General features: G+C 40.9%; 1 protein-coding gene across 1 annotated transcript; it reads left to right on the forward strand.

Annotated features, from left to right (window-relative positions):
* Positions 1-2: 2 nt before the first annotated feature.
* On the forward strand, positions 3-1,817 carry ADRA2C (adrenoceptor alpha 2C; the record flags this gene model as incomplete). Its single annotated transcript, XM_031060069.1, has 1 exon — positions 3-1,817. A coding segment is annotated over one exon (1,191 nt), but the record flags the coding sequence as incomplete, so codon positions are not given.
* Positions 1,818-26,410: the final 24,593 nt, after the last annotated feature.

The raw sequence follows: 26,410 nt of genomic DNA on the forward strand, positions 1-26,410 counted from the left end.
TGGTGGGCTTCCTCATCGTCTTCACCATCGTGGGCAACGTGCTGGTGGTGATAGCTGTGCTCACCAGCCGGGCGCTGAGAGCCCCCCAGAACCTCTTCCTGGTGTCCCTGGCCAGCGCGGACATCCTGGTGGCTACCCTGGTCATGCCTTTCTCCTTAGCCAACGAGCTTATGAATTACTGGTACTTCGGCAAGGCTTGGTGTAACATTTACCTGGCGCTGGACGTGCTGTTCTGTACCTCGTCCATCGTCCACCTGTGTGCCATCAGCCTCGACAGGTATTGGTCGGTCACACAGGCGGTGGAGTACAACCTCAAACGGACACCGCGGCGGATCAAGGCCATCATCCTCACCGTGTGGCTCATTTCAGCCATCATCTCCTTCCCGCCATTGATCTCCGTGTACCGGGACCCTGAAGGAGATGTCTTTCCCCAGTGCAAGCTCAATGACGAGACATGGTACATCCTTTCTTCTTGCATCGGCTCTTTCTTTGCCCCCTGCCTCATCATGGTGTTGGTCTATATCCGCATCTACCGCGTGGCCAAGCTAAGGACCAGGACCCTCTCTGAGAAGCGAACGATGCCAGAGGGGTCCTCCCAGACTGAGAACGGCTTGAGCCGTGCTGCCGGCGGCTGCACATCCCTGAGGATGCAGCTGGGAGAGAACGGACATTATTCGGCGCACCACTGGCGCAAAGCCTCTGAGCTGGAGGACATTGAGCTGGAGGAGAGCAGCACCTCAGAGAGCAGGCGGAGGCGGAGCCGGGAGGAGCATCGCCGCAAAAGCAAGAGCCAGTCCTTCTCCTACTCGTACTCCTCCAAGCACTCCAGCGGCCGCCTGTCCCGTGTGAGCAATCGCTCCATGCAGTTGTTCTCCTATCGCCGCCGCCGGAAGCGTAGCAGCATCTGCCGTAAGAAAGTTGCCCAGGCCCGGGAGAAACGCTTCACTTTTGTGCTGGCTGTGGTCATGGGGGTCTTTGTAGTTTGCTGGTTCCCTTTTTTCTTCAGCTACAGCCTCTATGGTATTTGCCGGGAGGCATGTGAGGTCCCCGAGACTCTGTTCAAGTTCTTCTTCTGGATTGGGTATTGCAATAGCTCCCTCAACCCAGTCATCTACACCATCTTCAACCAGGACTTCCGCAGGTCCTTTAAACACATTCTTTTTAAGAAGAAGAAGAAGAACTTCCGGCATTGAGCTGGAGGGATGGATTTGCCTCGAGCAGGAGTAGAGTTAACGGAGAAGGCTCAATGCTGGAAAAGAAGGGAGGGGAGAGAACGTGGGGCTTGGGTTAGGCAGTGGGAAGAGGGCTCGTCCCCTCGGAGGAGCAGGGCGATGCTCTGGGGGACAGGGATGGTGTCAGGGGAGGCTGAGGGCACTCACCACGGTACAGAATGGTGCCATGGAGCTGGGCAAGCAGTGCTGGAGTGTGGAGGGGTGAAGGGGGAGGGAGTGACTGTGTTTGAACCCTGACGGGGGCACGGGGAGCCCACAGAGCAGAGTAGGCTGAGACACTGAGTTTGGGAGGCAGTGAGCTTTCATGGGCTCTGGAATTTTGTGGGGAAACAAAAGGAGACATCAGAAGGAGAGGGTTAAGTGGCAGTGGTGGTGGAGATTTAAGTATATATAAATAGGGCAGCTGGGGCCTATGGTGGATTTGTCCCAGTAAGAAATTGGCTTTTACTGCTTGTGTGGGCAAGGAGAGTGCAAAGTACCAGGCACTGACAGTGTTTTGAGTTATGAAAGGATTTAAATGTTTGCCAAAAAAACCCTAAAGAACAATCCAAACTCTTTTCTAAATAAACCTTTGTACTGTTAAAACCTTCTGAATCATGATTTTGCTCAAGGGATGAAGTCAAACAAAGCAAGGGGTTTTCTTTTCCTTTGGAGGGGTCTTTGCCTATAGATCTGGATGGGAAATATTTTTCCTATCTCCCCATAGTTTTTGATTAGTCAGACAAACCCAGGAGTCTTGCATTTTTTTTCATGAAATATGAAAAAGAACACATATACCTCATGACCTCATTTCCTCATGCTGGATCACCAGGCAGTAAATTCTTGCTCCATCCTTCTCAGATTAGTGACCTAAGGACCTTGCTGTCCTGGAGCAGATAGTGAAAAAAAAATTATTCTGGTGAGCTTGCCTAACATTTTTTGAGATAAAATAATAAAAAAAAAATCAAGTTTCCACTTCTGTGTGCCCAGGGGAACTTTTCCTCCCCTTTTTTTCAGTCTCCCTTGAAAGGCTAATCTCAGGGCTGGATGCATGCTCCTCATTCTCAGGCAGGCAGTTGAAGGCATTCTGATATTCAGGTTTTCAGAGGAAGAGCAATCACCTCACTACTAAGGTCTTTAAATCCTTCATATTTAGTCTTAGAGCAACTAAATCCTTTCTATTTATTTTTTAATGAGAAGCATACATAGCAGATTTTCAGCGGTGTATGTGAACAAATCTCAAAAGGAGGTGCAGCTGTTCCAAACCTTTGGTGTTAATGTTGCTTGCTTTCCCTTCTTCTGTTTGCATTTCTAGTTTATGATTTTAGAGGATTTTCTTGGGAGGAGAGGCAGAAGAGGGGAGAATAGTTTGAAAAGTTATTAAAGCAAACTATATTTCCTATGGGCTTATAAAATGTCATAAACTGCAATGAAGAAAATGAGAGGCAGGGACTGGTGTCCACATTCATCACTGAATGCATACCAAATGTAAAAGTGAGCTGAGCATTTACATCCCTTCTTCAGCTGTGCTGCTGCAAGGTGTGTATTCTGTACATGGAGCAAATACTCCTCCTTTCTGTGCTTATCACTCCTTCCATAGGCAGCAGGATTTGGCATCTGCCTCAAATGCACCTTTCCACAGCAAACAGTTCTTGAAAAAAAAAGTGAAATCTAATCCCATATAACAGACTTCTTAAAACAGCTGAATAGAATCTATATTGAGGAATCATCAGATAACCCCTTCCTTACTCCCTCTGTTCTGTCTGAAAGGTGTCTGTAGCCTCTTCTTGTGAATTCTCTGTATCATAAGGAAAAAGGATAGAGCAGTCACTTTGTTTAATCAGTTTTTCATAATAAGCATTTGGTTCGCTTAACCCTGGCAAAGGAGACTGTCAGTGGCTGAGGTTCTGGTTGTTCCTTCAATAGACAGTTCAACTCAAACTCAAGTGGGAGTTCTGCTGAAGTAGGGATTAGATGATTGCATCAAATGCATTAGAAGTTTGCTGGATTTCGCTAAGTAAACAACTGAGATATTTTCAAAGTCCTAAATCTGTAACTTATTGGATGCTTTCTTGAAATAAGGCTCAGAGTGTGAAAAGATTTGAGCTTTGTTTAAATAACAAATGGTTTGGTACAAATGCATACCTGAGACAGATAAAGGAGAAATAAAAATAGCAACTGAGAGGAGAAAATTACAAGCCATTTCTCTTTTGCAAAATGGAGAGTTCTTATTAAATTAAGTCAAGAAGAGCTGAAACTAGCTCTTAGTATTTTTAGGTAGCAATGTAGCTAAAAAGTTCAGGTTTGTTTACTCTGAATAAACTATATAACCACCAGAGCAACCAAAGCAACATATGGTACCTGGCTACTACCTCTGAGCTCCTGGACAGCTTCATTAGAGGTGCCCATTCCTGCCAAATGAAGGTCTGCTTCTGTCACTTAGTGCTCCCTTAGAGGGGTTTCCCAGTCTGCAGACTCACAGTGGTTTGTTTCACGGTTGCACTGCTTTTGAAATGAGCTCTGTGGCCTGCAAACACAGTCCTTCCCCCTCTGTTTTCTTGGTAGAATTCAATTAGTCTATGGAAATGAAATTCTGACAGATTTTAGTGGGCATAAAATATATATGAAATGACTGATGTGCCTTAAAAGTAAGTTCTTTGCAGTAAAAATAGTCTGTGGTCATTGTAAACATTAAAGAAATAATGCTTCTATTTTTTTTTCACTTCCAAACGTTTTAAAGGGATTGATGCAGATACTGAATATCTATGAGCAGCAACGTAGTTAAAACCAGGGTATTTCTATGCTTTTAATTTTTCTTGTCACAGTTACTCATCTGATTCAACGCCTCAAGAGGGTCTTATTTCTTCTGAGCTAAATAAAAAGTAATATTCATTAATAAAGATGTGCAGTTTACACCCCTTTTAAGTGCATTTCCCTCTAAATTAGTGAATGCAAAGGATTTCTATAAAAATTGTTTTTAATGTAACTTCTGAATATGCTTCAAGTAAAATGGGGCTGATTTACTTTTTTTAAATACAGTGGTCTCTTGTTACTTGTAATAGCTGAAGACTAGGATTTGTAACATATTGTGTGGTGTTAACTTTCCATAAAAAGTTTTCAGCTCTGCTACTCACATTGTGGTTGTGCTTCAACTGTAAGCTGGCTAATAGTGTCTACAGGAGAAAATAGTCTATGCAGCTTTTGCTTAAGGAAAAGGAAGAAGATATGTGTAAAATGTGCTGAGTTGTTTCTTTGATCAGGTATGATAAACTGGTTGAAACACTCACTCTCTACTGTTGTGGAAGAACGAAATACTGCTACTAAGCCATATCGATTTTAACAAGCACTTGATCTTTAACTCTTCATTTGCTCATTTCACCATGAAGAAACATTTCTGTCAGTCTTAAGTGAGATGTTGATGTTTCATTTTCAGTTTTCTGAGTGGTGCTGTTGTTGGTTGGGTATTGAGATATCGAACAGTGTAACTTAGCTGGGATGGGAACTCAGTGCTGCTGTCCCTCAGCCACCTCTGTGGGAGTTTTGCGTGAGAGAGAAATGCAGAATTAGCCTCTTCAGGGCTTGAGGCAGATGGAAGGGGCCTTATAAATAGGAGATTTGACAGGATCACAGCTTTAAATCATTGTCTGAAATAAGAATCAGGCCCTTGTTGTTCTGTGCCATCTCTGTTCACAAGAGTCATGTTGCTACGAGAGCACTGGTGATTTCTGACAAGCAGGTCTGAGATGAAAGTCTACATGCAGCTTTGCACACATTGGCCTGTATCATCCTTTGTGAGTAATCCCAGAAAACTTGAGTGGAATTTACTTGTGAGTCAGGAAGATACTCACAGTGGGCAATGACTTCAGGAGCTTCCTTAAACGTTGCCTCCTTTTTAGTAAACATGCCGGAGGAATTTAAGCAAATGCTTGTGCGTAAATGTAGGAGAACAGAAGGAATGCAATCCTCTCTGCTTAACTCTTGACTACTGTTCAGACCCATAGAAGATGTGGATGAGGGGTTTTTTGACTGTATATTTTCAGTATAAGCTGTGTGAAGAGCATTTGTGATTACATCTGTTTTTCTGAGAAGAAAGCTGTTGGTCTGTGAGGGTTGGTATTGGCTAGAGCGGCATCTGAGAATTGTAAGGATTTTGCAGGAACTGTTGGTAATGAAATCCATTTCAGGAGAAGGTTCTGACCCTAAACTATGATTGCTCTCTAGAAGGAGAAAATATCTACAAGCTGTACAAAAGGAAGACCAGATGCTATCTGTGAGTTTGTTTTCATGGTTGCTCATTATGACCTTGTTGGTGAGCAGAAAGCAACTAGATGTTTCAGAGAAAAAGCTCTAATTTGGAGGGGGAACAGTGCATGAGGAAATGGCTACCCACAACACTGAGGGAATTCATATTTGCATGCCTTCTTTCTACTGTGGACAGGTACAGTAGAGGAAGCTGCCTTTTTCATTGCACAATAGTAAATGTTAATTTGTGTTCCAGATCTGTGGGTCACCTGGGCCATACAAAAGATGTCACAGGAGAAGGCAGAGAGAGGATTGCTCACTTCAGTGTTCAACACCAAACTTAAATTTGTCCTTTGTCCTTGAAATTCAGCCAAAAACAGAGTTTGGCACTTGGACCCAAAGGCTATGTAGCATCAATAATGGTACACTGAATATAGTCTAGTTTTAGCAAAAAGCATCAGTTCATATTATACACCCTGCACATCTCTGTTCCAGGGCAGAAGTAGGAGAGTCTGACACTTAAGTCGTGTGAGAAATGAATGATCAACAGTTTGAAGAGTCACAGGTATATTGAAAAATATACCTAGATCCTATTCTGATAACAGAGCTGGCTTCAGTTTTGTGGGTCCTAATCACTTTGAGCTTATAAGAAAGAACTGGGGAGGTAGAAAACGAGGAAATAGTAGAAATGCTGCTTCTCAAGGAAGCAAAAAGTGGCAAATTGCCAGAGTCATGTTCGGATCTTTGTGCCAGCCCCATTCCAGTGGGGTTGGGAACTGTTACTGCATTTTGTGGGAAAGGCTGAGGTGTCTTCCACTCACAGTGACTATCACACTTGATCTGAGCTAAGGAAATATCTACAGCTGGTACATAGCCTTGGTTTGAAGTGGCAGCCCTTAGAGTGCAGGAGAAGATGTTTTAAGTAGTTTATCTCTTCTCTGGCACATGTTCTTCACTATCCCAAACATTTTTTAATTCAATTGCACAAGAGTTGATAAGGTAGAGAAAGATTGTCAGTCTTGCAGAAAAAAAAAAGACAAAGAGGCATGGAAAATAGTGGGCAATAAAACCCTGTGTCTTAGTCCTGACATAACATCTTACCATAATACCAATCTTTTTTCCCCCACCCCCCTTTTCTTTTGGAAAACAGAAATTCATGCAAAATTGCAGAAGCTTATTTTAAATAGACTATACCAATGATACTGTTTACACTAGAAAAAAAAGAGCTTTTCTGTCAGTAAGTAGCTTTCTGCTGTAAAGCAATTTTCTTTACTACACTTGTCTGAAAAATCTAATGAAAAGTAGATCAGCATTTAATTCAATTTGTCTATATGTACCTCTCTTAACAAAAGTGCTTTATTAATGGTCCTGAATGTAAAGGACACAAATGAAATGTAGCTGCCTGCTACATCAAAATCAATTAGTTGTGTTTCAGCATTTTTGTGAACAGCAGTCATTCATTTTGCATGATGCTCTTTCCTGATAGCTCTCTGCTGACAGAGAAAGCTGTTCACCCTGTTGACAACAGGAATAAAATGAGGATTCATATTTGCCTCCATTAGCTCTGTTAAGTGTCCTCTGATACACTAAAAAGCAGGCTGCTAGAGGTAGGTCTCTTGGTGTGATGTCTTGAAAGTGACATGGATCAGAGAATTAACAACCTGACAGGTTCCAAGATGTACAGCACCCTTAATTGAGAGGCTCACCCCAGGCTGCAGGGACATGCTTCACTTGGTTTTGTTCTCTATGCCTTTGACCCAACACTGCAAATTATTTGCTCAGTAGTGGAACATTTTCAGCACACCATCCCTTTCAACCTCATCTGCTGGAGTAAGAAATTAATACTGAGGTCTCCCACTTCCTCACTGAGTGCTTTGGCCAATAGACTATTTATATAGGTGATGCAGCTAAAATGCCTTTCCTTTTGGCACATAAATGTTTTATTTGATCGAGCTTTTTATCTTTCAGTAGACTAACACTCTTGTTCCACAAGGACGTTCTCTATCTGGAAAGCAAACATATGTCAAACACTTGGAGGAATATTAGAAATCCTGAAAAACCCCAGCCACTCCAGGTAAATTGTAAAAGAACTGAACTAAGAAAAAGGCTTAATCTTGTCCCTGGTGGGGCTGCCCTCTCTGAGACCCCCTACTACTGTGGTGTGCCTCTGATCAGGTTTGGTGCAGTGTGTGGAGCTGTTCTGTTGGCCCCCTGCAGCTGTACTGAGAGGAGCAATTTCAAGTGTCCAGCAAAGATTAGAGGAGTTAAACACATGCTTATTGAATCATTTCACATTACAGCAGACACTCTCACTTTGGCTTCCTGTTCCCTTTTTGCACTCTAAATTAGCCCTTGCTTTCAGTGTGACTGCCATGCACAGCCCTGCTTGCAGTACCCTCACATCAAATGCCTCAGTGTCTGACCTGCAAGGGGCTGATGACACCCTCCTCCTCCTCCTCTCAGCTGTGCTGGAAGGGTTCTCCAGAAGACTCTCCATGAGTCTGTGCTATATATGAGTACCTGGAGGAACAGGAGTTACTGCAAGTTCTTGACTGATTCCAAGCCACACTATTTTATCACCAGTAAATGCTTGTGTGCAGAGTTTCAAAGTGTCTATAAATGTGCATTCCCTGAGGTTGGCACTGATTTGTTTACATCAGCAGCAATTTCTGTAGGTAATTAAAGGGAGAGCTTCAGTCAATCCATCAGATACTACTTTGGATATGCCACATGGTACATCAGAGAAACATGATGTGTTGTTTCAACAACACAATTAGCAATAGAAGTGATTAAAGATTCCTGGATGGCATGCTTTTTCTGTAAAAAAAAAAAAAAAAGAATGCAGCTCAATGAAATCTGATTGTTCTTTAAAGAATGTGTCTGTTTTATCCAGTGAATAATGGAAACCAGGAGACCTTTAATCAGCTTCTGGGGGCCCAACTGCTGGCTGGCCTGGCTGCCTGGCTCCTGGGCAGGCTGCAGGGTGAGGTGCCAGAGAGCCGAGACTTGCAGGCTCCGGGGCCCTGGCAGCTCAGGCTGCTGGGCTTATGGATACTCAGCTGAGCTCCATTATCACAGCATCTAAATGCTTCAGAACTTCTCTTATGCTTAGTCTGTCAATGCCTTGATGCATTAAGGAGTGACTGCCGTGCCCTTTTTTTCTTGATGAGAAACTAAAAGATTAATGGCAGTTAGGTAGGTGGATCATAAAAACCTTCTGGTTTTTGTGGATCTTTCCAGTTGCAAGGCCATTATTGATTGTCAGACCATTGCTAAGCTCTAAAGTCCCACCTGTGATTTAAAGTTCTGCTTCTCCCTCTGTGATAGCCCACAAATCCCACCAGGATACACAAACTCAATGTGCCTCTCCTTTGCTTGTCCCCACCTGGCAGGGAGCTCATGCAGTTTGGATATTGCAGAATAAGGAAAAAGGAATGTACTATCTCCAGTTTGTGGGGGAACAATGATATTGCTGCCATTTATTTGGTCACCAGTGCTGGATTCACACTGCCATTTCTGGATGCCTACTTTTACTGTTGGACAAGTACCCTCAGGGCATAATTGACCTATGCCTTATACCCCAAAGGAGTAGACTTTTTATGCAGTGGACTTTTTTCTACTCCTGGCAAAGTACAGAAATCACAAATACTACCTAAAAAAATAAAATTACCAAAGATCCCCCTGTAAAAAAAATGGCTGTATCCATTGATACAGCCAATCTCATTTATGGGTTAAGGCTCAAACTCATGTAAATTTAAAAATAAAGAAAAAAATATTAGCCCAGGGATCTTTCATATCTCCCATTTCTTTTAGTGCAGGTCTGTCAGGATACAGTCTGGATCACTAGATTCTACTTTTCTCAGACTATGAAGGTCATCTCCATTGAGATCACTGAACCTATATCTTCAATAACGTAGAAATTTCCTGGAAACTCAAATGAATGTTTAAGAGTCAAGAAATAACACACATGATTCCAACACTAGGCAGGATGAACTCCCTCTCTGGCAATGCTGTTGGGAACAAACATTCAGGGCTAGTCTGTGTATATTTCTCAGGTAAAATTATGACTTTAGAGGGATCTTGAGTTCCAGGTGAATGTTTTGTACAGAGGAGGCTTCCTGACAGTGTTCACCACCTTCAGAAGTGTCAGTCAATGTCTATAGAGCTCATGCCTGTCAAAATAAGGAATGGGCTTGTCCCCAGATATATTTTTAAAGGGGGGGAAAAAAAGATAAAAGTAATTTCATAAAAATGTAGTCATGCACAGAAAATGTGACAGGAAAAGGAACCTGTCTACTGCTGAAGACTTCAGCAGCAATTCATTCTTATCTAATTCTGCCATATCCAGCTAGGGGTAACTGATGGTCACATAGGTTGAGGCTGCCCTCGGGTTGCAGTGTTTTCAAAAAGTGTCATAACAGTTTGTGTGTTAAATAGATTTCTGCTGTGGTAACAGTTACTATTAATTAGTGACAGAAATTGTGCTCTTTTTTCTCCTTCTTCCAAGGAGAAACAAACAGAAGGTATTTTACAGGACTACAAAAATAGCTATTCCTTTTCTACTTTGGTAAGGCAAAAAAAAAGTAGGAACAAACATATTAAGTAGGCATTAGGAATTTAGGATGCAGATTAACTATTTAATTGTCTAATTCATCAAGCACAACTCAATAATTAACTCAATGCATTTAGTTATCACTGAGGTTTTCTGTGTTATATAATAAAATATCTCAGATGCCCAGAAAGGCTGTGCTGTCTGTCCTCAGAGAGTTTCAAGGCCCAAGTGGATCATTCCCTGAATAACCTGGTCTGGCCTCACAGGTGACCCTGCTTTGAGCCCAAGACTGGACTAGAGGCATTCTGAGGTCCCTTCCAAACCTGAATTAGCCTGTGATTCTGGTACCTGTTTTTTCTCAGTAATAAACAAAAGAGAAGTCCTAATATCTGAGTAGCATCAAAATGATATTCTATAGAAAGTTGCATATATACTGCTGTAAGTGGGCAAATCCTTAGGCCATTTGAATATTTAGATCTCTAGAACTTTTATATCTGCTGTGTGCAAATTCTGCCTAACACACATTTGGCTGGATCCAGGGCACAAACCTTTTATTTATTTAGAATAAATTTAGCAACTAAAGAGCTCTACAGCATGTTCCCTACCCCTGCTAAATCCCACTCCCCCACAGTTCTTAGCACTGTAGAGGCGCATAAACATACAAATATTTTCTTTAGAACTCCAAACAAAATACTGGTTTGGGTTTGTTTGTGTGTTTTTCCCAAGTAAAACAAACTACACTTATGGCCAGGAGCTCAAATGTGTCTTTCTGACCTACTGGCTCTGAAATGGTGAAGAATTGTGGTTCATAAAGCACCAAGTCACATCATAGCTGCTGTGGGTGGCATGAAAGCAGCAAGGAAATGATTATATTTCCATAACAGCTGAAGACTTTAGTTAAAGGCTGAGCAATGGGAAATCTCTGGCACAACACGTGTTGCTTCATTCCTCATTCATCTTTGCATGGAAGGTGTCTGACCTTTCTGTAGAAATGGCATTTGTGAAGATCAGAGGCTAGCTGAAGAATTTATGAATATGTTGTCACATTTGGAATTGGAAATCCTTTTCTTCCTTTCAAAATGCCAGTAACATTTCTCCATGACTATGATGCAGATGCTATTGTTGGGCATAGCAATACAGTTGTTACAAGTTTTTTTTTTATTTTTGTCATTGTAAGTTGTATGGTTTGTTATTTGCTTGCCACTAAGTATTTCACAGGGCCAGAGAATGCTCTCAAAACACCATTATAATCCTTGATGCAGCTTGAAAAAGTAGAAATAAAGGTATATTTATACCTTATACATCTGTGTCTGCCCAAGGAAGGAACAAGGTTCCTGGGCCAAATCTGCAGCAAGGTGTGAGCAGCTGGTGCTGGATTCTCTGCTCTGTGCACAGCACTGAGGCAGCTGAAACCTGCCTGGGTGAGGGAGGGGTGAGCCAACAGCCTGACAAAGCCACAGGCTGCATTTTCCCCTCCATAAACTTGTTCATGGCATCAACAGAGTAGAGGTTCCATTGCTACAACTGTTAAATGTGCTGTTCTGCTTAGTTATAAAACCCATTTTTTTCTCCCCTCCCTAAACTTGTTCATGGCATCAACAGAGTAGAGGTTCCATTGCTACAACTGTTAAATGTGCTGTTCTGCTTAGTTATAAAACCCATTTTTTTCTGCCCATCTCCACTGCTTTTACAAAGTTCCAATGTATCTTAAAAGCACTTGATATGATTTGCATTCCTACCCGACTTCAGAAAGTTCAGAAAACCCTTTGAGACTCTATTCTGTCATGATGGTGACTCCAAAAATGCTTCTAAATCCCAGAAGTTTTATTTAACCTTTGATAAAGGTATAAGGTAACACTTTTACCTTTACTCCTGGGCCCAAAACTCTTAGCACTGTTTCATAATAAGTTAACAGCAAACGGAGGAAGTATCAAGCCTTGGACAAGGATTTGTGTCTAGTTCCAGTGCTGGTCTCTAGCCCAGAGTGCTAAATGCTCTGAGCCTTTGAACCTTTGAATCTTTAATATACAGCATGTGCACAATAATACTTCATTCATAAATACTTTTGAAAGTTATGGACAAAAAAAAATGCTGCAGAAGTCTTAGATCATTATATAATAAAGATCCTGGATGATTATATAATAAGGACTTGGAGACAGTCACTGAGTTACCACACACTAAGAAGATAATATCTTCTCTGGCTTTGCTTTAAATGATTTGAAGTGGTGAGGGTTGCAGTATGCATTATCAATGTCTACTTTTATATCTAACTTCACTGAAAGTACCTCTAAAAACTTTGAATTTTCTATTTGATGTACCTACAGAAGACATTACAGAACTGACCATTTTTCAGTGCATGTGTCAGTCTCTTTTCCCAGGTAACAAGTGAAAGGACAAGAGGAGATGTCCTCACGGGGAGCTTTAGACTGACTGGAAAAATTCCTTCACCTAAAGGGTTACCAGGCATTGGAACAGCCTGCCCAGGGAAGTGGTTGAGTCACCACCCTGGAGGAATTTAAAAGATGCATAGATGTGGCACTTAGGGATGTGGTTTAGTGGTGGACTTGACAGTGCTGAGTTAATGGCTGTACTCAGAGGTCTTTTCCAACCTGAATGATTCTATGATTTTAGCTAAAGGCCAGAACAATTTTTAGAGGAAATATTTTGCCTTATATTTTGTTGCTTACCTTAAGTTGCTATTATTTGTAAACTTTCAGTGCAGAAGCCTCTCACAGTCTGTGGTACAGTGTTGGGAAGGAGGTACTAATCCCTGCAGGAGCTGGGATTTTGGGAACAGTGCTTGCATTGAGACTTCGATGTTTCTAAAACAGCTCCTGTTTTGGGGTTTTTCATGTGCAATCCTTAGAAGCCTGGTTCCTGCTCAGGATACAAATAATGACAAATTGTCTGAATGTGAAAAAAAAACCTCTGGAAAGATAAATGTCAACATTTTGTCTACCTATATCCAGAAAACTGCATTCATGAGGCCTCCAAATCAGTGTGCTCTGTTTCTGTTCTTTGAAGTTATTTTTATAACTATTTCCCAAGCAATTGCACATCCTACGACGAGAACTACATATGTCCCAAGATTAAAATATCAGAAATAAGCCATTTTTAAACCTTTGATGGTCAAAACAAATGATGAGTGCTTTTTTTATATGCTAGCTGAATTTTCAACTCACACTCCTCAGTAATTAGGCTGTGGAAAAACAAAGTGCAGTTCAGGATAACAATATGTTTTTATTTGGTATTGTTAAAACTGTAAATTGTCCCCTCTGATTTAGTGTATACATGAATTTGTCACGTCCTTTTAAAAGTTTGACTTGTTTTGTTTAGGTTCTATTTTTAGTCTTTTTTAAAGAGCAAACACACACAGTGTCAGGTAAATATTTCCGTGGATAGCCTCGGGGTCCCTTGGCAGGAATGTAATTGCCTGTGCACTCTCTGTAACTGAATTGCCTCCCTTAATGATGGCATATTGGCTTTATAGGCCCCTGACTGCTTCTCTTTAATACCCATTAATTTTCATTTTACTTTTTTTTAGTGAATGCCCCTTTCTCTTTTTCTTCCTTCATGTGTCATGCCCGTTTCACAAACTCCCTGCAAAGGTGTGGTGAGTGCAAGGAGATAATGCAGCAAAATGACTGCAAGGTGGCATTTACAGACTCCTGTTCATTTCAAACACACGAGTCCTGCATGGCAATCGAACTAACTGATCCTAGAGCTCAGCAGCACACACAGGCTCTGTCCAGTCACTCACAACTGCATCCCCCCGAAGTAAAAGAGGCGCTGCTGCCTTATTATCTTTTAGATTCAGAGACCTGCAATACTGTTAAACAATTCTTTCTTTGGGTAAGTATATCTGTGAGTAATATATAAGAAAAACTGAGATACCAGTCCTTCAGTGTGCACCAGCTACAGCTGGCTGCTTGTCCATCAGTCTCACCTTCCAAATGGGGCCCAGGAGAAACCAGCCCATAAAATATACATCATTTAATCACTGATGAAATTATCCAGGGCAGATTATTTGGGTTCTCCTCCACTTTTTTAGACAAGCTTCAGTTCTGTGCAGGAAAACAGTATGTGACATTTCAGCTCCCAAGGTGTTGAGAAAATTAGTGTTTAGGTCAGCTGAGCTTTTAAAACTGTAACTGTGGTGTTGCTGAACCTATGATTGCAATAGTCTGGTAGAAACAAACAGATTCACCATATGTAACCCCAAAGCATCATTATTTTATTACTACTTCTTGCAAAATCAGGTAGAGAAATACTGAAGAATTTACAGCTCCAGTCTTCTTTTGCTGCAACACAGCCTTATGGTATTGATTAGCAAATCCTATTCAGACACTGCAGGGCAGAAAGTACCACACATTCATGAAATAGAGATGTGCTGTCAAAGAGAACTTATTTTACATGGGCCAGCTATTGATGGTTCCTCTAGAACTGATTCATCACTGTAGTTGAATTCTGGGGCTCAGAGGAGAGAAAGGCAAAGAGCTCTTACCTTATGAAGGTGGAGTTTATTTTCACACACCTGCTGTGTTCAGCTGCTCCATAGCTGGTGCCTCCTCTGCTCTGAGGACAGTGACAGAGCTGATGGGGGGTTTGGGGAAGGGAGCACATGGTTTGTGTGATTGATGGGCAGCAACACTTTGCAGGAGCACTGAGGGGCAGCAGCTGAACTGAGTGGGCCGCCCTGTTCAATCCATCTAAAGCTCTGAGCCAGCTGCTGATGCTGCCTGGCAGGACAAAGCAAGGAAATCCCTTGGGAGGGGAGACAGACAGACTTCCACTGAAACCCTGGGTATTGCCAGCAGCTTTGGGAGGTGGGTGGAGGTGTTACTAGAAGGACCATCTGATCAGGATGGAAAGAGAGGAAACAAGCTATCACTAAAGTCACAGAAGATGGGAGTCTTTCCCTCCTGTTTCTGTAGTGATTTTTATGCTGTGTGTCCCCGGGTTATGATGAGTTTATTCTGTAGAAATGTTCTATTTACATATATCTATGATGCTAGAAAATGGGGAAGATTTTCCTCCATGCCACCCCACAGATTATAGTCAGTTTTCAAAGACATTTTGATGAAAACAATTAATTAACAAAATTGGAACTTTTTTTGTACCACTGGCTGCCTAGCAGGAGAACTGGAGCTCATTTTCAGTGTTATTTTCCCATTTTGACAATGTTTTTTTACTGTCTTAGTATTTCCTCTCTTTTTTTTACCAGAAGGAAAACAAAAAACAATATTGGGGAAAACTCTCCCGAATCATATGACTGAAAGTTCCTTCCTCTATATTTTATTCCTTTGCACTTGCCTTCTCACTTATACTGGTTTTTTTTCCAATTTGACTACAGAAATGTGGAGAAAATTAAGATCCTGAAAAAAACCTTAAGAATTTAACAATCCCTTTTCTTGAAAAAGTTCATAAAATCCAAACCAGACAAACAGTAGGAAGAGTGGAATGAAAACTTCTGATGACTAATAAGTCACTTGTTGTCAGCAATATTTTTCTGTCAAGTATCATTTTCCATTTTCCATTTGAGCTCAGAGGTGATAAAGAAAGTACCTGACGGGCATTTTTCTGCCCTTGGTTTTAATCTTGACTAACTTTTGTAATGTTTTTGTTGGAATCTGGAATTCCCGAGGTTAACTTGACAAACCACAACTCTCACAGGGCAGATTACCCCACAGCACAGGGGTAAAACACAGCAGTTGCTGGCTCAGACAGTGAGCCCTGGCTTCTTTAGGAAGAGCTGCTCCATCAGCAGGGCAAAAACTCTAGGTTAGAATGTACGTAACTTCAGTCTGGACTAAAACAGTAACTTTAGACATGAAAGGTGTAGCTTTGGGTTTTGAAAGTCTTCCATCTGATCCCAAACAAAAAGCACTATGTTAAATCTCTTTGCTTGGATTATAAGCAATTTCCATTGTTATGGTTTAGCAGCTTTTGGAAATAATTTCAAGAAATCTTTTGTTGTCATAAAACAATACCTTTTTTATTCAGTCCCTGACATCAATACTTTATGTTTTCACAATATATTCAATCAATAAAACATTTACTATCATTCAATCAGAATAAAATGTTCAGGATCATCTACTGCACATTTCTTGATGAAAAATTTGTGACAGCTGTAAAGCCAACTGATCAGCAAGATGACTTTTTAATCATATGCACGGGTGAAAGTATTTTACTGAAAAGGAGACATAAAAAATAAGTAGATCATTATTACTGAAGCACAGATTGCTATATATTTTTATCTTCTAAAATGCAGCTGAGAAGATCATTATTAAGAAGAGAATGTCATTTTTCAAAAGAATTTGTGGCAGTAACATGTAGTGAGGCTTTTTTTATTAACTTCAAGAGGGAATGTCTGTTACATAATACTAATCAATTGTTTCAGGGCACAAAATTCAGAGGTAGATGATGAAGAAAAAACATTTAAGAGGGCATATATTCAGAAAGTTGTTTTAGAAACTGCTACAAAATTGGTATTAGAGATTTTCTGTGTTCTGTATAGTGAATAGTAGTGAGTAGTTTTTCTCAGATAAAGTGTATACGTTTGGTACATGATCCAAATACTTTCATCTCGCTCTGATAGATATGGAAGCTGTTTCTTGGTATATAGATATGACATTTCAAGCTGTAGTGATAACATATTAGGTATGGGGGAGAAGTCCAAAAGGCAAGTTTTCTTCTCAGGGTGGAATGTGTAGAACTGAATCCATTCCAGAACGGAGAGGGAGAAGTTAAATTTCATTTATAATGGTGAATGTATGTTTCAAGCTAAGCCATTGAATTTTATCTACTTCTCTGCCAGTAGCCATGACACTTTTATTTCTTTTTATTTCACCTTCTCCCCAGTAGGCTTCCCTTATTGGGACAGATGAATTCCCATATCAAAGACAATTTCCAGTTGACTTTAGGACAGTTGTTATTTAATTGGCCTCTTTAACAGTCTTTGTCACTAAAAGCTTCTGAAATCTCTTGTAGTTGAAAAAGGCTTTGGGGCAAATTCCCTGCTGATATATTTCTATGGAGTACACTGGTAACAAATTGCACCTAGGAAATTCCACTCTCACTGCAGAATGTTAAAATTCTTTTTCTCTGATAGCTTGGAAAAACTTTGTGAAAATAACCAACACCAATGCCCTGGCCCAACACCAATAACAACCTCACAAACCACAGCATCCATCTTCTCCCCTAAGCTGCTGAGGAGGGCTGCTTGAAAGAGTTTCATGGTCTGAGCTCACAGAGCAAAGCCTTTAGCAGGAAACAGGCTCCTTAGCCTGGCTGAAAAAGGACAAGATGCTTTGAATCTCCTAGCACAAGGATTTACTTAAGACAAAATTACCCCCATGCCAACAGGTGCATCAAAATCTGCTTTAGTTTTCTGAGGGTTGAGAAGGCATGAAGAGGGTTCAGGGTAGATGTAGACATAGTCTGTTGCATGATTACAAATTTTCTCTCTGTACCATAGTTGTTAAAGACCTGTTGATTGACAGGTGGGCAGTGTGTACCTTTGTGCTTCAGTGTACACAGGTGAGCAGTGCCCTGAAATACTGCTCCTTCAGCTGGAAACTGCAGGGATAATTGGGCTTGACTCAAAAGGAAGTAGAAACTAGAACAGGAGAGATAATTTTGGGATATTGTATTATCAAAAGCAAAAGGAGGTCATTTTTCTGGGTATATTTTCACACACAGCAACCTAAATCTGACAAGCCATCACAAATGCCAGGCACAAAGATATTTGCATTTCTAAACACACCAAGTGCTTAGAAGCTAAATTCTTTTTCTGTAAGATCATGGGACCTTTGTGAACAAAGCCAATGCCTGTAGAAAACATCTCTGTTAAGAGCTCTATTCTGAACCTTTTTGCATCAGAGCTTTATTTTTATCATGTGCCCTTGCACACATGTTCCCTGCTAGGAGGGCATAATCCCACATAAAACAGATTCCCAGGACACAAAGCAAGACTCAGTTAAGGACACACTTCTGGTGTGTCTGAAATGGTTCTGTAATAATATTTTTATGCTGACATAATGTCATCTGACTAAATCCTTCAATCACACTCTAGATACAAGGCTGTAAGCAAAATAATCCTATGGACAAACAGATGTATGGGTTTGAACTTTAAAACAAGAAACTTTTATATGATACAGTGGCAACACTCATATACAGCTACTTCTCTGAACAGGGTTACCTATCACAGATTTGTTCTCTGTGTTGAACTCCAGTGATTCACAAAATCAAAAATTAAACCATTTTCTCCCTTATACATTATATTATATGAGGGCAGAAAGTTCATGCAGTGTGAGTGGGAGAATATGAATGAGCATCTGCAACAAAATGCATGCTAACCACAATGCTGCTGGAAAAGTCTTGGTGGGATGGATGGGATAGGAACATATATTCTCCAGGTGTTGGGTAACTAATCAAGCTTCAGGAGGATCCCTATGTCTCCTTGGTATTTATGGGAAAGGTAAATTTGGGGTAGAATTTATGCTTTTTTTGTCTGTTACTCAAGTTCTATGCAGAAGTAATTTGAAACATTTCTCAGGGCTTTCCTCTAACCACAATCTTCAGGATAACCTGACAGGAGAGAAGAACTCTTGTTCTTCTTCCATGCAGAGAATAATTCAAGTTTCATTTTGTCCAGAGCAAAGTGTAAGACAGGAATTCACTGAAAGAAAGGGAAGACCTGATCTTCAGGCATGGATTCACAAATACTCATTCTGAAGCAGGAAGAAAATCACAGTTTCAGTGGCCCAGCAAATAAGGAATTATATTTGGTGGGCAACAGTTTTAACTAAACTGAGCGAGAGGCACACACAGGCACAGAGCTCCCAGCACAGCTCTCTGCCCAGGCAACAACTCACCTGGAGAATGGAAGGGAAACCTTCCTCAGCCCTGAAAAGCAGGTGGGAGAAGGGAGACATTAACCTATTCCCACGTGCCTTTGTGTGAGTAATGGCTGTGGCCACAGTTTTGGTTGAGTTCAATTTGCTATAAAGGAGAGTGAGGAATGCTCACTTTGTGAGTCCCAGCAAACCACCCCTGTGTCTCAGCCCAGGCTGTAGCAGGCAATAAAAAGAAGCAGCATTGCTTGGAGAACTTTCATGTGGAAGTCTTGCAAGGAGGATAAACAAAAAAATCTCACAATATATTAATTCCTGAATATATTAGGTGAGATCACACAAGGGCACATCTGCTGAGGGGCTTCAGCCTCACACTGCTTTCAGGTCTTACAGGCAGAGGAGATGAAACCTGACATCTGCAAATGCTTGTGGCAGAGCCTTCACAAGCAAAGCTTGTGTGTCTAAACAGATTGTGCACACACAGGATTTCACCAGTACCTGATGGCATGTCCAAGAGGCTCTTTATGAAGGATTTGTTCCACTGCTGCTTTAAAAAATGCTCCCTCTCTATCACAGGGATTGTTAACCTCTAATACCAGTTCCATCCCCATATTTTTCTCTCTCCCTCCAGAACAGGCTTAACTGTGTACATTTAAAGAATCCTTACTACATTACAATAATAAAAAATTTAATTCTTTATACTCCTCCTGTTAGTTTTCATCCATTGAATGAAGTAAGGGAATAAGGAAATTAAATGCTCTTTGGTTTTGAGATAGTTAGTGAAATTATGCAGACAGATCATTTTCCAATCTTAAACCTAAATAATTCAGTTGCCATAGGATCAAAGTATGTGTTACACTGCCCTCAGTTTTCCATGTGTTGAATCATCCCTATTCCCTTCAGCACATTTTCCCTCTGATTTGATAATGCTCATAAAGGCAGTTGGCATTGGGTAGGGCTGGCATCCAGGCTGCTCATTGTTCCAAGCCTTATGTTCTTGCCTCCTCCTGTAACCATTTACACTCTGAGAAGTGAAACCTTTCCTTGTGTGCACATCTGTGGGAGCACACAGGGCTAAGTCAGGCCTCTTGCATTCATCCAGTAGCACACAAAAGCAAATACTGCAAAATGGCTTAATTTTTCTTGTTCCAAACTGAAATTCATGAAGGAGATACAATGACATACCAACCAAAGTCAGTCACTAGTGACACTTATGTTCACCTTCCTCTGATATATCAAATAAGATGAAAAATTAGACTTCTCAGAGTGAGGGTTACTTATGTTCACCTTCCCCTGATATATCAAATAAGATGCATTCTGATAGAAAAATTAGACTTCTCAGAGTGAGGGTCTGGTTTGCTGGCTGTGTTTGAGAATCAGTGGAGTTAAACATCTGATAAACTCAGGGGTTACAAGTCCAGGACCTTTTCTTTCCCATTGCATCTTTTGCAAAGCATTATTCTACAGAATCCTACAAAGCTGCCCAGCTAAGAGGGATGAGTCAGGCCTCAGCAATGGTCTCCAGTTATTGCTAGCAGAAAGTAAAGTGTTCCTCGTGTCATTCCATAAATCTGGCTTTTAGAGGCTGCCCTTTTACAGACAGTCCCACATGGAGGGACACCCTCAGACGTCTGAAATGTCTCTTCTAATAATGCAAAGGCCTCTTTGTGTTGAAATATTTCAGGCACCTTACTCTATCCTTATGTGTGTGAAGGCATACTCTTAAATATCTTTCTGTCCTCTTTATTTTTCTCAGCAAAGAATTATTTTTTACTTATACAAGCAATGAGGGCCTAATTATATGGAAGCCTCTTCTTTCTGTGACATTGAACACAAATAGCAATAGAGCTTTTCCTGTGTCTAGTTTACACAGTTCTAAAAGTAAAGTAAATTTTAACAAACATTTATGGCTATCATATTCTAGAGTTTAATGGTTTTCAAAGTATACATTTTTTTGCTACTAGTTTAAAAATGTATCCTTGTTACAGAGAAAGTCTAATTCACATTTGTGCAGAACATTGCAACCTTCTCTAATTCAGCTTCTCTTATGGTTTGCTTAAAATTCCTCCAGGAGAAAGAAAAGTGAGAATTATTTTTTTTTTATCAGAACAAAATACATTTAAGATTACAGCTCTGTTTTTAGGTCCCACACCTGTTGTTTTTTTTTTAATTAACAAGATTGGTTTGAAAATTGCCAGATCAGCTCGGAAGAAAAAAATCATCAGCTTTCCTTGATTATACACATCAGTTGGCTTTGCAACTCAATTGTCTTGCTTTATCAATTAGTTAAATAGATGTTCTGAAGTCATCTGAAAGAAAATCCTATTACAGAGAGATGCAGGGGACAGAGGCACATCACTGGCATTGCCACAAAAGGTGTAGCTAGATGGAAATTCTTAATGTTGTAATGATTTTGAGGATTTGTAGCACTGAAATTCAGATCCTGGAGTTAGGCACAAAGTGCTGAAAGAAGGACTGAAAAAAAATAGGACATTGCAGAGGAGGAGGGAAAAAAGATAAACTTGTAGCTTGACCTGCAGCTTGGTATCACAGCACCAGGTACCAGCACAAGCATTTCTGTCCAACAAGCAGCCCTCAGAGTCTGACACACTGAGAGAGGCTCCTCCTTTAGATCTGTGTAAAGAACAGCCTTGCTCAGCTCCAAAGTCACAGAACTAGTCCAAGACACATGAGAGCCCAGACTGAAACACTCATCAAAATCAGTGCTGTTCTTTCCTTGAATGGGTTATGGTTTGGGTAATTTTTGGGGGGTTTGTTTTCTCTGAAATATTTAATCAGGAGGGAAAGAAAATCTTTCTGTGGACTTTAATATCAAACACTATTTGTTTATGGTTTGCACGGAGTAAACCATAAACCAAAGACAAAACTTCAAAAGACTGTTGAGGACACATCCCTGGTCTGGTGCAGCAGTCCTCACAGCTGCTGCCCAGCCTTTTGAAAGCCCTCAATTTTATCCTGAGCTGGGCTTTTGCCCCCCTATCAGCTACAAAGTTTTTCCTAACATCCAGGCAGAACCTTCTCTCTTCCAAATTAAACCAGTTTCTCTTTGTTCCTCCCAGCAGGCAAGCAAAGCACTGATCTCAGTTGTCCTTTCTGTTCAAAGGAGGACTGGTAAACATTTCACATAAACACATAGGCTCATCTAAGAAATGTCTCTGATTCATTGTTTCTCTTTTGGATTGGAAGCTGGCCTGACGATTTGGAAACCTTGTAAGAGTTACAATATGTAAATAAGATTTCAAAGATAGAAAAAAAAACCAACATCAAAACAAAAAACCCCAGAAGGATCCAGGATCCAGCATAGGTATCCCACATCAGGGACCTGCCCTTCTGCAGGCTTAAACCACAACCTGCAATGACAGTGAAATAACAGTGAAATAAACAGTGAAATAATGTCCTACTGCACCCCTCAGAATATTCACATTCTGCACTGTGCTGTGCAAAGCCTGCACCATGCAACCTTGCATCTCTCTGCAGCATCCCCTGCATCTCTTTAACCTCATTAATCAGTTCATCTCGGGGGTGAGGGTCAATGCCAACATGTGAGAGAAAAAAACAGAAGTGGGTGAGCTGGGATGAGATGATTTGTTCAAGCTACTGCACAGGGAGGACTGAGCAAATGTTTGGAGGCATCTGGTAGACATTCTTATTCCTTTTGTTGAGCCTTTGAATATGTTCACTGAGACAGATGATCTGTGAGTAAAAGTGATTCACACTGAAATGGAATTTGATTGCAAAATTCCAACAATCACATGGAGATCCTTTGCATTGCTTTGTAATTCTCATCATGCAACATTCACCTTCAAACAAATAAGTTACTTTTTAGGGCCTAGGTTCTTAAATTATCAAATCTCTCCCTGTGTTCAACCCTATATATGAGAGCATAAAGGGCCTGATGAATACAGAAACAAGGAATCTCTGGATTTCCATACAAATTGCTCCACTAACATAAGTCTACTCTTTCTTCCAAGACTACAGATCTCATGCAGTTTGTGAGTGGCCACTTCTGCATCCTGATGGACAGAGGATGTCCATGCCAAGGGAGTGCGCAGGTATTGTGTTTAAGATGCTCCAGGGATGCAATAGCTGACAATGAAGTCACTCATTCTTGAATTTTTATACTCAAGCATCATAAACACAGCAAAATCCTTCATTTCTTGATCAGAACCCTTTCAGTTCCTTGCAGAGCTGCTGAAAGCCTGGAGCACTGGGTGTCTGCAGTGGGGGGCTGGCAGAGGGGAGCTGCAGGGTTGGATGCAGGAGGGGCTGGGGCAGCGTGTGCTGAACATGGGCAGCTCCTGCCAGGCCCCTGAAGCGCTGCAGGACACACCTGAGCCAGGAGCCAGGCTGCTGGGAGGTGCCTCTGGGAAAATGTATTGAAGATTGGACAAGATGCCACACGGTGAAGTGAGGAAAGAAATGTGAGAAACAGCTCTGCGAGCACCCAGGTCAGTGGAGGAGGAGGGAGAGGGGTGCTCCAGGACTGGGAGCAGAGTCTCCTGTGCAGCACACAGGGGACCATGTCAGAGCAGATATCCCCACACCAAGGAAGGTAAATACTGCCTGAAGGAAGTCTATGAAAAACCACATTTGGAGCAGACGAAAAGGAGCTGTAGAGAAGAACTACTAAGGTCTGACCAGAAATCACCATTCCCCATTTGCCCATTCTTGGAGATGAGGAATCAGAGGAGTCAGGAATTAAGGAGCAAACCTTACTCTGGGAAAAAGGAGAGATGGGAAGAAATTTTCTTTCATTTTGTCTTTGTTTCTCACCATCCAAATCTATTTAAATAGTATTATTTTTTTTTCTCAAGTTGAATCTTTTTTCCCATGATGGTAATTGGTGACTGATCTCAGCTTTTTTCTTAAGGAGGGAGGATGAGAGAGTGGTTGTGTGGGTGTCTGGCAGCTGTCCAAGGCATACCCACCACACAATCATTGTGCTAAGGGCTTCTAAATGATTTTTTTTGAGAGCTTTTGGAGCTGAGACAAGCTACAGAAGTCACTATGCCTTTTTGATTCTGAAGGTTTGTTCCCAGCATTTGTGCAGCCTATTGTATTTTGGATCATTTTACTTGCCACCAATTTTACAACCTGCTTCTGAATTTCAAGGCACTTTATCTATGAGGAACACACACTCCTCTTCTGATCTCTAGCAGATTTCTTCCCTTTGATCATGTTACAAGTAGGGTTGGTAGCACAATTTCTTGAGCTTTCCCTACATTTTGGATTATAAATTCCTGGTTTCAATTGCTGATGAGCTTGCTAACCTTCATCTTCTGGAATACATGATTTCTGTAGTGCTTTTATACTGAAAAAAATTTAGAAAATACAAAGCAATGTATTTTAATAATTTCTGAAAATTAGGTAGTGTAAAAATATTCTTTTGCCCATCACAAACCCATGGAACTAATCAGAAGTGAGCATCCTGAAAATGGTTTACTAATGAGCAAAAGAGGTGGTTCTCCTTTGTCACTATCCCCAGCCTCTCTGAATCCACTCTTCCCTGTTGATGGACCTCATGTCTAACTCCTAGGCAAAGTAATATTTTCTTATGTTTGAATGGAAATCAAGAGCTCTCTGTTCATTTCTTATCACTTCACCAGAACCATTAAAGTGAGAACTGTATCTCCATACCCTGCATTTATTTCAAAACAGCAATTTCCTTTTCCCCATCTTTTGTCTGACCTGCCAATTGTCTCAGGACTGAAATCCCACCTGTGTGTTTGTGGGATGTTTATCCCAGTAAGGCTGTGCCTCAAGCTGATAACTTTTGGTGTCATAAAAACATAATCTGGAAAAATGACAGGGGCCTGGAAAGTCTGGAGGAAGTTGAAGAGAGGAATATGGAAATAGGTGTACTGGAGCTTATCTGAGCTGCGCCAGGAAATTCTGCAGGTGCCCTGATGGGGTGGTTGTCACCAGTGTAGGTTCATCTCTCTGCTTTCCCTGTAACACTGTGGGATGTGGCAGGGATATCTTTCCATCTCTCACCATGTTTAAACTGCACCCACAGCTACCAAATGTGAGTGTGGGGGCCTCACAACACTGTGGGATAAATCTGACACCTTTCAAACTGACATTATTGAAAGGCACAGTAAACTATTCACACAGAATCACAGAATCACCAGGTTGGAAGAGACCTTCAGGATCATCGAGTCCAACCCAGCCCTGACACCTCAATTAAACCATGGCACCCAGTGCCACATTCAGTCTTTGTTAAACACATCCAGGGATGGTGACTCCACCACCTCCCTGGGCAGACAATTCCAGTACTTCATCACTCTTTCTGTAAAAATCTTTTTCCTAATATCTAACCTATATTTCCCTTGGTGCAGCTTCAGGCTGTGTCCTCTGGTTCTGTCAGCTGCTGCCTGGTGAAAGAGACCAACCCCACCTGAGCACAGCCACCTTTCAGGGAGTTGTAGAGAGTGATAAGGTCACCCTGAGTCTCCTTTTCTCCATGCTAAACACCCTCAGCTCCCTAGTAATATATCAGCTTATCTTCTAGGTAATCTTTAAGTTCTGTAACTAAGGAAGACACAAGAACCCGGGGCTTTTATCAAAGAAAATGTCCTTATTGCCAAATGAGTGAGAAACTTTATATATTGCAGTTCCATAGATGGGTAAAAATCCTATATTAAAAGCTTTACAAGGCTGAAAAATGTTTGATACAGGACTTTGATTTGGATGAGATCTCTGTGGTTAGTTTGAACATAACCTGCTTTAGGATGTAAAGTACAGGGGGGCAGTTAAGGAAATCCTGGTCATCGTCAGCCTTACACCTTCTTCTGTGAGCACAGGACAGGACATTGCAGCATCAGAGCAGCTTGAAAATTAATTTCCTTCATGTTCCTTTGTAAGGTGATCGTAGAAGCTCTACTTTATAAAATGCAGATTAAAGATCAAGCTATCATGCATTATATTCTATATACATGCTCTAGAATGACCAATACACAACTACAGAGCACCACACTCATTATTAATTTTCCTTGGTACTAGGAATATTGGATATCTGAAGGATAAATTCACCAGAATTAATGCACAGCTCTAATCATATAAATTATTTCTAATTTTAAAGTCATTTTGTTTAATATAAGTTTATTTATATGCTGTTGGACATTAAGGCAGTGGTGGAATAATGAAGAAAACTCCCCAAAATTCTAGTAGTTGATTTCTTGGCTTAAATATTTGGGTCAGTGTTTATCCATGCTAATATGCCTTAGTGTTGAAGCACACCAGTGCTCTTACCAGTTGGTTTCCTGAGGTGAATGTAATGATTGATTTTTTGTTGGAATAGTGACTTTAAATAAAACCATTGTTGGAAAATCATCCTCTTGTCTTGGGTCAGGAGTTCAAAGAAAAGGCAAAAAGAAAAGAGCTGGAATGATCTAAGGTCTGAAAAATAAGTTTTAACATGAGGGCATAATGAATAACAGTCTATTTATCCCATTCAAAAGAAGGTTAAAAGATTAAGATCACAATCAAGTAGAACTTAATTGTGGAAGAATTGTGGCTCTTCAGTGCAG

Source organism: Geospiza fortis, unplaced genomic scaffold (genome assembly GCF_000277835.1).
Source record: "Geospiza fortis unplaced genomic scaffold, GeoFor_1.0 scaffold147, whole genome shotgun sequence".
NCBI lineage: Eukaryota > Metazoa > Chordata > Aves > Passeriformes > Thraupidae > Geospiza > Geospiza fortis.